A 14,033-nucleotide genomic window follows, 5' to 3' on the forward strand; every position below is an offset into this window, starting at 1 on the left:
TAGACATGTCAACTCTTCCACGCATGTTTATTTACTAAAATTTGTCGGTGATTTGTACCTACATTTTCAGAGATACTTGTTAATAAAATTCAATAGAATAGCGTTAGCATTTTCCTTGAACCCTAGAATACCAAAAGAAGGCTCATATATTTACTAAGCATAAAGTCCATCTTCTGGTTTAGGAAGGTGGACAATAAATCATTGTGAAAAAATTGCAATATGATTCTGTATCATCCTTCATATGCATCCTTCTGATTTAACACAAATTATCAGAATTCTTGTTCAGTCTACATTTTGACCAATTTGCAGACCAGACTGTACAGCACACTCATTCTGCTAACTTGTTTTGGTTAAAACTTAAACTAAATCCACTAAGCAATAACAAACGTGCTGTACCATTATTACTATGTTTACTTGTTAATCTTTGCCACTAAGAGAGAGGAGGAAACACAAGATCCTTATGCCGCCAGGCCTCCCTTCTTCAAAGTTGCCTACATAGTGTTTCACTTTGATTTTTCACAATAATTTAATTGCTGAGCTTTTGTCCAAAAATAAATATTTCCTGGCATTAAAAAAAAAAACAAAAAAAACCACCCTACAGTTTGGAAAGTGTGCAAGGCTTCACAATTTCTTTCAAAAATGGTTGGTTGTTTTCCCAGATATCAGACACAGCAACAAGGAAAGAAATACAAACCAATGAGAATCTGGATTTTCCTTTTGTAGGAGTCTGTTCTGGTCTCTGACATGAGTCAATAAAAATACGCTCCCTCCCACAGTTTTACTCTGAACTTTTGCAGAGTGGAATTTCATTGATTGAGTTCTAATACTTCAGTGAATATCTTTATTTTTTAAGATAAAGGAGATGTGCATCCTCATCTTATTTGACATCTGATCTTCCCTCATCTATCCCAGTGTAAATTAGGAGGAACTCCATTGAAGTAGTTACAGTGGTGTACAGTGAGAATTAGTTCTAGTATTCCCAGCACATGGATATTACACATGTGACTTAGTTATTGAAACATTCCAAGCCCCTTAGAGGCAATATATATTTTAAAAGAAAGGTTGGTGATACAATAATTTAATCTGTAAACTCTGTAATTTAATCTCTGATGCCTCCACCTGATTTTTCATGTGTTTGATCCCATAGTTCAGATTGGTTCGTTTGTGGCCATCTTTGTTTTCAATCTGTTTTCAGTTTAGCTAGTCTAAAATTGCAGGAGATTTTGTGTAGGACTTTTATTGCTAGCTTGCTTGCTTTCTAGCTGTACATGATGGTGCCTATTGGGGTTCCTAAATGCTGAAATGCATGATTTTTTTTTTTGTCACTTTGTTTATAGTCACTACATACTTCACTTAGATGTGGCAATTTTTGTTTCATTTCATTAGGACTGGTCTACACTACGTAGTTAGGTTGTTTTAACTACTTTATTCAGGGCTGTGAAAAATATCATGCCCTATGCAATGTAGTTAAGCTGACCTAAGCCCCAGCGTAGACACTGCTAGGTCATTGCATCAACCTAGCTACTGCCTCTTAGGTGGATTTACTACAGCAATGGAAAAAAAAACCCTTCCGACACTGTAATAAGTATCTATGCTACAGCAGGGCGGTTGTACCACTAGTGTAGACATAACTTCGACTATGTGAAAGGCAGGAGAGACAAGGTGGGTGAGATTTTATTGGACCAACTTCTGTTGGTGAAAGAAACATGCTTTTGAGCCACACAGAGCTCTTTAGGTCAGTGAAAAGCAGGAGTCATTTTGGGTTGCAAGACCATGGAGCCTCAGGAAGACGCTTGCTCTCATTACACTCCCTTGCCCCCAAAAATGGCCTTTAAAAATCAGAACTTTACTAATAAAATGTTTATTTAGCACCTTTCATCTTGAAGGATCGCAAACCACTTTACAACTAAACACATGCATCACCACTGAAATGCATCCCAGTGGACAACCGGCACACAGCTCACTTCACATAATTCAAGGAGCAGCTTTGGCCAATTACAAAGGTCAAAACCCACTATTCACACAGGAAATGCTGGGATCTTTATTGATCAGTCATTACAGAGAGGATCCTCTTTTGGGTTTTTTGTTTTAAAGATCTCACCTGAAAGATCCACACAATACACTGCACAAAACCCAATTTATCTATCTTAGAAGACAGAAAATTTGCATCAGTCCCTCTAAGATTGGAATCTGCCAGGGAGTCTAGGTATTTCTAACCTGACACTTTGAGATGATTAAGCCATCACCTCAAGCATGCTTAATAAATGAATCTTTAGGTTGTATACAGATAGTAATGCAGCATTATTTCTGAATCCACAATTCTCAAATACTCGATGTTTCTGCATGTACAGTCCCATAAATACTGTAGGTCTCTTTAGAAGCACAAGGTGTTAATTTCAAGTTCTGCAAATCCTGCAGCTTTAGGGAAAATCTCATATTCTAACGAAGTAAGTAGCTGAAATATTCTTCCAAAGGAAACAGTAAAAGGCATTTGGAGCAACTGGACAAAGCACTTGGAACAATCCTCCATCAGCCAGGAGGATGGAGATTATACAACTGTCTTTCCAGCTGTAATTTGAACAATTCATAAGCAATTTATGAAAATAGGTATGGAGCGAGTCCTTCTCTGCAGATGTATTTACCGAATGCCATTTTAACATTTTATTAATATTAAAACCCCAGTTCCTCCCTGGGGTAACTCTGTTAAAGTCAATGGAGTTACACCAGAGAGGAAAGTGGGCATCAGCATTTGTATAGATATGGCTTAGTTATTCTTAAATGCATTTTTTGGACATAACATTTATTATGGTTTTTAAATTCAGCAAAGAAAAATCATACAGCTATTTTTTATACAATTTGGAAGCACTTAATACAAAGTTACATGAATACACTGCATCATTATGGGCTATCTGTGGAAAAAATACTGAAATACTACCATAGGGCTGTTCAATACTAGTTTTGTCTTTCAACCTCTTATCTTAATACTAGAAAATATATAAATCATTTGCATAACATTATGCAAAAGAAGGCACAGCCGGTTATAGTTTATACAAGCACAATGTATAATATGCAGGAAAAAAGGGATAAAAAAAGCTTCACATCCGTATTACATTGTTGAAATCTCTTAAGAAAGGTACTTCATCAACAACAGTGTTCAACACTTGAGAGCTATGATAAAAAAAATTATAATTCATTTAATGCAAAACAGATTTTTATACATATAAAAACACTGTTTAAAAATGCTAACATAATAGAAGTAGATCCATGTAATGAAAAGTGCAAACCAAAGTAATGGAGGGTTTCACAATGTCCTTCTCATGACACAGGAAAAACTAACCCATAAGAATGTATGTATTAAATCAGTTAATGAGTCCTTAACGTGATGAGACATCAGGATTTCTGAGCATTTGGAGAAAGCAAGATTGGAGAAGAGGCCCCATCCAAACTGGGGATTGGTACTGGTATGTGACCATTTAGCAGAGTTGGAAACTGCAAGAGGACAAAAGGTAAAATTAATTCATTATCTCAAAGGATTACTGCACATGCACTCAGCACCAGCAGCTGAACCCAGATGATTTTCTTTTCAAAGGCTGTGCTTCCTGAATAACAAGATTTGCATCAAATAATAATGAGTACAATTTATTACTGAAAGGATGAAAAATGAATTATTTTTCTTAAATGTACAAGAAAGTATAGCTAGTTAAAACTACAAGACAGCTGCCAGCAGCTCACAAAATAGAGCAGTATGAAGAAATATTTGTTGATTGTTATGCATAAAGGAAGAATGTTCTGTAATCTTACAAGACATTAATTAGCACCTTTGCATTTTTAAGGTGTCTAAAAGAGATATGCAATGAAGATCCTTGCAAAAATGGAACTGTAAGCTTAAGGTACAGTTTCAGCTGTGGCAGAAAAAAATATAAGCCTTCAAAATTATTTTGAAAAAAGTATAAGTGAATAATTAGAATCCCTCTGTGTATTCAATAGTATCTGTCAACTACAAGGGATCCTTTGTCATAGGGGACAGCAGATATTAAAAGTATTAAGCATGTCTCACACTCAAAGTGCTGTGCAAAGAGTATTAACTAAGTTAATACACCAGTATATTCTTAGTACACCATTGCACCCTGATTGCAGCTTATCTACACTAATGTTTATTGACTGGTATTTAAGATCTGGAACTAGAGAGGGAGCTAGGCAGGCAAGAAGGATAAGCCTGCTTACATTATATGCTCAGAATTAGTTTTTTAAAATGTTGCTATGTATTATATTAGACTATCTTATAGCCAGACTTAGGGCCTGATTCTCTCAGGCATTACTTCAATGGGAGTGTTGAGCACCCTCAACGCTCATTGATTTCAACAGGAATCAACAACAACTATAACAAAATGATGTGTGTTTATGTGTGTACCACATACACAGTACTATAATATTACAAACCCCATCAGGAGCAAAAGAGCAATCCTAATTCCCATAGCGTTCTGCTACTAGATCCAGATTTTTAGCTAATGATTGTACTTTTTATCATTGTTTGAAACTTGAAAAGCATTGATCCATGTAATCAGCATTATGCAGTAAGGGTCAGTGCACCATGCTGAAGGCTGTATAAAAAATCAGTCCTGGTTTGTTTCCTGCAGGCTTTCTTTTTATATCAGCCAGCCTGCCACCCACCACCATGACCCTGGGAAATCTTTTACCTGTTTGGTTTCAACTGATTCCAGAAAAAAAACTCCAGTGTTTCTTGTTTTTATACTATCTGTTCTTCAAAAGTGATATGTAGACTAAAATGTTCTTAATGTGGTTTATAAAACTAACAAATGAAGGATGGTTTGTATAATAATTGGCAGTTTCACTAGGCAGCTGAGGCTACTTGTTATTATATAAAATGTGCTGATTTTACTGTATCCTCATTCCCCCCCCCCCCCCTTTTTTTTTTTTCCAGTTCTTCCACCTGTTGTGTTTTACCATAAACTTAGATGGTGAGCTCTCTGGAGCAAGGACTGTCTTTTTTCACTTTTGTACAGTGCCTAGCACAAAGGGGTCCTGATCTTTGATTGAGTTCTCAGCGCTGCTGTAACACAGATAACAAATAGTTTAACTAGGATCAGTGGGCTAGCTGAGATTTCAGTGAAGTTTGGTTGCATTCTCTTGGTTTTTTATTATAGGATAAAACACAGTTATGCACAAGTCTCTCATTGCCCCAGTTATGCTGTAACTTTCAAATTAATGATGAAAATCTAAAATGAGTTTAATTACATTCCAGTATTATTTCCACAGGAAGATCTTCTAATTAGGCCAAATTATGGAGGTAAACTGATGCAAAATTAATTACTGATTTCAATGGCACTTTTCATTTTCTCCAAGAGTGAATGGGCACAATTCGCTCCCCACACATTGGGATATGGGCATTGCTGTAGCTGTGTATGTATTCCAGTGTTTTACTAGTGAGCCTTTGAATGGCTGCTAACTTTTAGAATGAAATATAAAGAGCACTTCATCCAGGAAGTGGTGTGTGCTTCACGTTACTAGAAATGATTCCTCTTGCTCAACATGGACTGTCCCTGTCTGGCTCAGTATCCAATAGCCTTCTGCTAGGATGATGTCCCAAAGGTAGGGTACATTACACTGGAGGAAGTGGGGGGTCTAACAGGAATGTTAAGACCCTCCTCTTTTCTCCCTTTTCACCCAACATAGTGTAGTCAGCAGGCCATCCAGTTACTACCTAATCCAGTCTAGATCTTAAGGGGTATGTTTACACAGCCTGCAACAGCATGCCCCCCAGCCTGGGTCTGTAGAAGCCATTGGACTCCCCTCACTAAGCGTCAGAGCTCAAGTTCATCCAGAGCCACAACTTCAAAACACTCTCTACAAGGCTGTTTTTAGGATGCTAGCGAGAGCCCCACAAGCCCAAGTCCATCAGCCCAGGCTGGGAGGCTCACTGCTGCAGGCAGTGTAGACCTACCTGAGGTGACACAGGATGGGCTGTTAGTCAGTGAGAACTACAGGACCTGTCTGGGTCCAGTACCCTCAATAAAAAAAATCCCCTTGGCTCTTTAGGGAAGGGACTTTTTTCTTCTGTCTTTGTATAACACACAGTACAATGGGGTCCCATCGTGAGTGAGGCCTCTGGGTGTTCTGGTGATATTAATATTAAATAATTCTAGCCAAGTCCTGTCTGTTCTCTACTATGGAAGATGATGCACACCTGCAAAAAGAAATAAGGGCCTAGTCCTGCTTCCATTTAAGTCAAGGGCCCCAAAAAAGAAAGACCGTCAATTAGCTTTAGGATGCATTTCTACCGTCAGCCCCCACTACTTTCAGGGGTTCTGCCTCCTGTTTCAGCAAGCAAAGAATATTCAAGTAATCCTCGGTGGGAACAGAAATGGGTCAGACTGAAACCACCTTTTCCTGATGACATGTGGCCATCTCTGTTTTCTTGACGCTCAGGTTTATCACCTAGACTTCTGAAGGGTGGCTTTGCCCCCAGTCAGTGGAGAGTTTTACATGTGCAGGTAGGGTGACCAGATGTCCCGATATTAGGGGCTTTGTCTTATATAGGCAACTATTACCCCACCCTGTCCTGACTTTTCACACTTACTATCTGGTCACCCTACATACAGGCAGATGAGACTGGCTCTCCCCAAGTGATCCTGCTTTGGCTAAGTTTGGCTTTGTAGCAGAGAATACTCAAGACTCAGTGGGTTAGTTTCATTTCAGCTGCTGTTGCCACTTCCTGTTTGGTTTGTAAAATAAAACTTTATGCACTACAGATTTGTCATCTTGGCCTTTTTTCTGAACCATGTGTTATTCAGATAAGGCCCTTTGGGTCTGTCAGATGTGACAGATTTCACTTCCAGTTATCACTGTAGATTGCTAGATGCACTTACAGTCGCATTACAGGACAAGTTGTGGATGCTTCCACCTCAGATGAAATGTCTGGATGTTTCTAATCATGTGCAAAAATTATAGCACATTACGAATAAATGAGTTTATATGAGATGACGCAAAGAGCCCCACAACTGCTGTATGTACAGTCACATTATCAGTGAAAGGCGTGCCTGTAACCCCAGTGAAGAGCTATGTGGAGCTGGAGTATTTGTGTTTGTATCACTCCCAGCCCCTATGACTGCTGTATAATATGGCCAGCCTCTCTACCAGTCTCTGTGAGAGCTGGGGTTGTGTGTTTCCCAGCTGCCATGCAGTGTGTTAGTGCTGGTCTGCCCCAACACTTGTGGGATTTCATTCCAAGGGGTTTCCTTGCATTCTTTAGCTGCTCAATGGATCACCAGCTTTCTTCTGCTTCCTGCTAATTAGCTGATAAGTTGTTGGGTTTTTTTGTGTGCCCTCACTGAATCAGCTGTTTGGCAACAGCCCACTAGGCTGGAGTGTGAAGGTGCTGATATCCCCATTCCCATGACCCTCTAATTTCTGGATGTGTGCTGGGGCTTTGGATGGTTTATATTCCACAGTGATTTATTCATGTCCTAAGTGTTTTTTCTATGGTGCTCTTCACCGTACAATCCAAATTGCTCTCAAACATTTATTCTCACAACACCTATGCCACAGGGAAATGCTATTATCTCCATTTCAGAGATGAGAAACTCTGGCAAAGAGAGATTAAGTGACTTGTCCAAGGACACACATGAAATATGTGGCAGAGCTGGGAACTGAGCTCAGATCTCCTGAGTTCAAGTCTGGTGCCTTAACCCCAAGACAATCCTTCCCTCCTCGGTGACAAGCTCCTTCAAATAATAAAAGGATCAATTACTACCTTCGGTGCAAGGCCTTTTCCATTGCTTCCCCTACGACCCTAAGCACCAGAAAGGCAATCTCTTTGCTCTGCAGTCATCTTCAGAGGCTCTGAGGGTTCAATTCTTCTCAACTAGGGGCTTCAGCTTTTCTTTTTCCCATAAAATATCTGCTAAATTCACATTCCCAGGTGCCCAGTAGATTCTGACAGTGTTAGTGAATCTAATTCTGCAAACTAGCATGCGTTCCTTTTAAATAATGCCTGCTAACTTCAGTATTTAGTTAAACTACTTGGAAAATTCAAAACCAACACGGGCAGGATGTTACTCTGATGTCTTTTCAGTATGTGCACCAAAGAAAGCCACCTCTAGAAATGAAATGGGTCGATAAGAGAAACCTACCTGGAACAAGGTGTTTGGTCCCTGCAGCCTGGCAGGACTCAAAGGAGCTACAGGACTAAGGCTGCTCCAGAAGTGAATGCTAGACAGCAGTGGACTTGGGGTCAACAGTAATCCATTGGGGGTCTGCAAGACAAAAATACCAAATGTGTGCAGAAGGCAATATGGGTTGGACCTGTTATAGCTCCATAAACATTTTGCAACCTCGGAGGTTCCCCCCCTAATCTATTGACTCTTTCAGGACAGTAATTTAACATTCCATGATATAAAAGGATCTCCTTTTCAAACCAATGTTACTGCCATTCAGGTTAGTTTAAGAAGATTCAAAACAGGGACACATTTACTTGATGCACATCTGTATCACAGTGTTACAGTATCATACGTACCTTATTCTAGACATTGCCTATAAATGTAATCTAATCTCTTTCAGACTAATGTTTGCTTTATTGTAGACTAACAATTACTCCCACTGGCTATATCTGGCTATATCCTTTGGACTATTTGGAGTCAAATGATCCACAGTTAGGCTTTGAAGCTCACTTCCCTAGCTGGTGCTTCTTTCACTCTGTTTGAAAGAAGGCTTAACAAAGTGGCATTGTATTGGTTTATGTAGCGAAGGGTGGGTTTACAACAAGAGTGACAGCTAAGTCTCCAGAGACTGCAACTAAGTCTATGGTAAGAATCTACATCCATAGAACTAAGAATCCATGGATTTTCTGTGTTCACAGATTGCTATTTCCAGGGTCATGACTCATGGGTGCAGAGCTGTGAGTTTTCTCATAGTGTTTTCAAAGTGAAACTGCAGGCTGGACACAGTAAAAATGCAACTGGCAAGCGTCTGTTTAAAAAAAAAAAAAAAAAAAAGAGAGAGTCCAAAATACCATGCACTGTTCTGTATTCAAAGTAACTTCTATATTTCCAAATAAAAAAGTGACACAAGTGCCGTGATCAGTTTTGAACACAAGGGTTTGAAACACTAGAGCTAATCTCTCAAACCCCTGGCCTCAATTAGCAAATCACCCCTGTTCAGCAAAGGACTTAAAGTAGGTGCTTAAATCCCCTTGACTTTAATGGAACATGAGCACATGCTTAAAGTTGACCATGTGCTTTGCTGAACACGGAAGTGTTTTCCTGAATGGGGGACTTGGCTGTGCACCTTTAAAAACTTTGGGGGAAGGAGAAAAATCTCATGACTCCTTAGGGGGAATTAATGTCCCCCACTCACTCAGTTTACATAATCCTAATGTCTCGTATGGTTGTGGCTGAGCTCCTGCTCTCTATTTGCCTCCCCGATGGCCAAGGGTATAAACTTTGCCCCCTTAAAGGATCCCATTTGAGTTTATTCAAACTGTTTCTATCACATCTGTCTTCACAGGTGCGTTGCACACATTATGTGGCTCAGACACCACAGTTAATGGCACAGTAAAAGACCCCAGACAGATACCAAAAGTCACGGAATTTTAAAATCTGAACTATGTACTTTTCATATTGCGGTGATACCTAAGCGGCCTGTCTGGATTAGGACTCCATTGGGCTGGGTGCTCTACAAATACACAGGAAGACTCTCACTTGCCCTGCCATCTAATTCAAAACAAGATCACAGCACCTAGGAAGGGCAGTGGGGGGGCAGGAGATAACCATAATAAGATCTCTCAGTGATGCAGGCTAGCAATACCTACGACATGCGGGTCCCAAGCTATTTGAAAGTGGTTCTTTCAAACAAACAAACAAACAAAAAGTAACTGCTATGAAGGGTCTGATTTCTCACAAGTAGAACTTGGGGAGAGACTTTGAAGGCCTCACAGCTCACTCAGAGAGGGTGTTCCATCCATATGGGTTGGTATGGAGGAAAGTACAGAGATTGTTGTGGGAGAAGTGGACACCAGCATTGTTGGCAGAGCAGGGGACTACATAAGAGTGAAAAGCAGATGAGATGGGAATGGTGACATTTGAAAGGCCTTGAAAGATGATGGAGAACAAGAAGTATGACACTGGATGAAATGTAAAACTGGGAATCAAAAAGGAGCCCATCTTAGCAGCGATGAGTTGTATGAATTGGAGAAGGGATGCTGTGGGTGTCGGGAAGGCCAAAGCAGAAGAAAAGTTTGTGTCATGAAGTGAGGGGGGCAGGGCCTGAATAAGAATTGTACTAGTGTGAACAAAGGAGAGGTTAGGTTTTGGAAATGTTATGGAGGAAGCAGTAACAGCAGGATTTGGACACAGCCTGGAATGGCCAAGGAAAGAAAGGAGAAGAGTCTAAGATGACCCCCAAGTTATGGTGCCTGCATGCCAGTGAGAATAGTAGTGATGTGGGGAGTGAGAAGGCCTGGAGACAGAGACAGAACTTCAATTTTGGCCATGTTAAATTTAAGTTTATGTCAAGACATCCAAGAGGAGATGTCAGAGAGAGAGGCTCCTGTGCAAGTTGGGTGGCAGGAAGGGAGTGAGGGAGATAGGCAGGTCAGGAGTTAGAAGGTAGAGTTACCAGTCATTGTAGATGTAAAAATGGCAGCTCGTGCTGTGTGAGCAGATGAGACCGTGTAAAGCAAGAAGAGGCAGGGCAAAGGAATGAGTCCTGTAGGACACACAAACAGTGGGTATAGGGAGGACAATGACCCACTAAACGAGATAGTAAAGGAATAGCCAGAAATGCAGAAGAACCATGCGACGGCATCGTGATGAAATCAAGGGTGAGCAAGATTTAAAGGAGAATATGATCAAGGACATCCAAAGCAGCAGCGAAGCTAGGGAAGGAAGTTAAGCAGAAATATGCAATAGAAAAAGGGAGATCTGGCCCTGGGAAGAGTAATTTCCATGAAGCAAAGCAGAGGAACATGAGGGCAGGATTGCAGGTGACCAATACATTTAGGGGTGAAGAGAAGAAGGGAGTTAATGGTGGTAACTGGATAGAAAAGTGGGGACAGTGTGTTTGTTAAGATAGGGATACCAGAGCAATCACGTCCTATGAGGGAGGGAACCAGATGAGAGTTAAAGACTGAGAACAGTGAGGGGAAGGAAGAGGAAAAGGATGGAACGACTGGGAAAGCGCTACAGGAAAAGAGCAGGCAAGAAATCCCACCTCTGGTTACAGGAGAGCATGTTAAAGAGAGGGAATAAGTCGCACTGGCTCGTACTACTAACAGGTTGCTAGGTAGTGTTGCTACTAGCACAGATCCAACAAGACCAAAATGTATACAGACTTACCCTCTCTCAAGAATGAAGTAGCCTCCAAGGCCACTATGGCAGGGGTGTCAAACATCCGGCCCATGGGCCAGATACGGCCCATCAACCTTTTTGGTCTGGCCCCTGGCGGCAGCGCATGCTGCCGCGACATCTCGCGGCGTTGTACTCTCTGGCGGCAGAGCGCTGCCGCGAGATCTGTGTACTCTGGAAGCAGCACGTGGAGCGCAGGGTGCCTGAGACACAGCGCTCCAGAAATGCCTAGTATTTCAATTTATGGTAAGTGGTTGCTAGATATTTTAACCTGTTTAACATTTTATTCACTGTTCTATAGATCTGTTTGATGCCTTCACAAGATTAAAAACAAACAGTCCTAGTGGGGAAGGTAAAGTTGATAAAGGTGGGGGAGAGAAAAAGAGAGATCTTCAAAATTCCAAAAGGGGAACAAATAACTTGCTTTAATTGGTCATTTATATGAAAAATAGGACCTGCTTCCTGATTTCCCTAGTAAAATGAGTGATCTCACATGTACTGTAAACAAATGTTCAATTTAATGGTTCTTCAAATTCCTATTCTAATTTCTTTTCTTCAGAAGAGTTGTGTTTATTGCTCATTCTTGGCAGAAATGCCAAGAAGCAAATTAGGCTTGATTATATATAATGACATTTGTCAAACTTTATTATAATTCAGTAATACTGTACAATATAATACAATAATTTTAATTTAAAAAAATTTCGATTTATGGTATGTATGGCCCACTTGAAGTACATTTAATTCAATTCTGGCCCGCCAGAGGAAATGAGTTTGACACCCCTGCACTATGGTCTCCCTCAGAGCCATATATTTACCAGCTTCCTCCCCTCCCTCATGCTGATTTCCTCCCCCATCCCAAGGAGCACGTGGAGAGCCCTTGTGGAACTAGGCTAAGGGTATGGACTCACCAAGCACGGTCTCCAAATCCTGCACTCCATCTCCCCATGCAACACCACACCAGCCTCACCGTGCCCATGGCCCTTTATGTCTACATGGAAAGGGGGCAGCAGGGTTTGTCCCTTAAAAGTAACTCTTTCAACTCATGAACTAACCATTTCTCTGTCTTTAAGAACAACTAATAAACATGCACACGTTGGATTGTTTCAGACACTGGCATGTGCTCCATCATGCCATAGAAAATAAAACAACCCATACAAATTCATACTACAACCCAAAAGTAAATACAATGCAAACAGACACTTGTGAGAGATACATGTCTTTCTAGTAAGTGCTCGCTTTTGCAGGCTGGTGATGCTCATTCATGGTGTAGGACAGAGCAGAGAAGAGCAATGGATGGTGCTGTTGCCATCCCGTGTTACTACCTGACACACTACAGAGGCTGGCTATCCATTGGGATTCATGAGATGTGGCAAACAATGTAACTGAACTAGATCAGGTTAAATGTTTGGAGATCTATGTTCTTAGGGTTCTGTCAGTTAAAGGTCAATGACTTGAAACCAACTATCTTGGCAGCCAGAACCAATACCATTCAGCTAGCACACAGCATTATGCAGGCTGAACTAGCTGTAAGGTCTTGGGACACATCTGCTCTTTACTTCTTCCCAGAGAACCTTTTTAAAGGGGTATTATCGGCTAACAGGATCTAGATGATTATTAATACACAATGACCCGATAGTTTTTTAAGAAGGTGCTTTGAGAAGAAATAAAAAGGAAAAGGCAGGAGGAGGGGCTTATTCAAAATTGTGTCCTGAGATCTGATCCCTTATAATGGCTGCAGAGAGAGACCCTATTTCTCTGAAGTACAGTACTCAAAGAAGGTCTAGTACTTAAAGAGATAAGATTTGAAACTGAATTGTAACCCAGGCAGGTCAGTCAATACATTAAGACGCCAGACAATAGTACTAAGGTAAAGCCAGACCCTCTGAAGATCAGAGTGCTGAAGTTGTCATATTCAGCTGGGAGCCAGGGCTAGGCCCTGTAAGGCTCAAAATTGATTAATATTTAACACAAGAATTGCTCAGTGCATCCAGTCTTCGTATCATGGAGGCCATAAGACAGCAGCAAAACCACACGAGTAATTTAAGGTGTAAACAACAGAACAGAGGCACCTGTCCTTAAATTACATGTGGAAACTGATGTATCATCTCATGTTATGCCGCCAATGGCAGTATAATTGTATTGTATTGTATTGTATTTTAATCCTGATGGGATGTTGTTATCCCAAAACCAGCAATAACCACAATAACCCTGATAGATTAGATTTCTCTCATAGTCGCAGGAGCACTACTTTAAAATATTTCAAATTAATGTTATTTATTGTACAAACAGGACTACAGTGAGGAAAAGCGGTGCTCCCACCCTTGTCCCAAAAAGAAGCAAGAGTAAGGGTAACCCTTACTAGCACAGGGCATGTCACATCACGGTAGATGACACCTATAGAAGTTACCCCTTTAGCTCATGTGCTGTAAGTTTTGTACTATGGTGCTAAAGTCTCAAGCCCTGCTGATGACATATGTGAAGGGAAGCGGTGGTTGTGTACACACTCGTTTCACACATTAGGAATCAGCATATTATAGAAATTACAAACTCTGAGGTGGATGTCTGAAGAAAACAGACTGAAAGAAGCTTTCCCCATTTGTCCAGAGAAACGTAAAGATGTTAGCAAAAACAAAAGATAATTCAGTCTGCAAAACAAGCAATGGAACTGGGTAA

The 14,033-nt window shown here is 40.7% G+C and overlaps 1 protein-coding gene across 1 annotated transcript in view; it reads right to left on the reverse strand.

Annotated features, from left to right (window-relative positions):
- Positions 1-1,854: 1,854 nt before the first annotated feature.
- The window catches only part of ELK3 (ETS transcription factor ELK3), a 65,393-nt gene continuing 53,214 nt past the window's right edge, over positions 1,855-14,033 (reverse strand). Inside the window, exons 4-5 of the mRNA XM_067559773.1 lie at positions 8,151-8,273; positions 1,855-3,489 (exon numbers count right to left, since the gene is read on the reverse strand). Of these exons, the coding sequence (XP_067415874.1) occupies positions 3,391-3,489; positions 8,151-8,273 (222 nt within the window). The 3' untranslated portion in view covers positions 1,855-3,390. The remainder of the gene's footprint in view (positions 3,490-8,150; positions 8,274-14,033) is intronic.

The sequence above is a fragment of the Emydura macquarii genome, unplaced genomic scaffold (assembly GCF_026122565.2).
Source record: "Emydura macquarii macquarii isolate MOO-44397 ecotype Brisbane River unplaced genomic scaffold, CSIRO-AGI_Emac_v2 contig_2205, whole genome shotgun sequence".
NCBI classification, from domain to species: domain Eukaryota; kingdom Metazoa; phylum Chordata; order Testudines; family Chelidae; genus Emydura; species Emydura macquarii.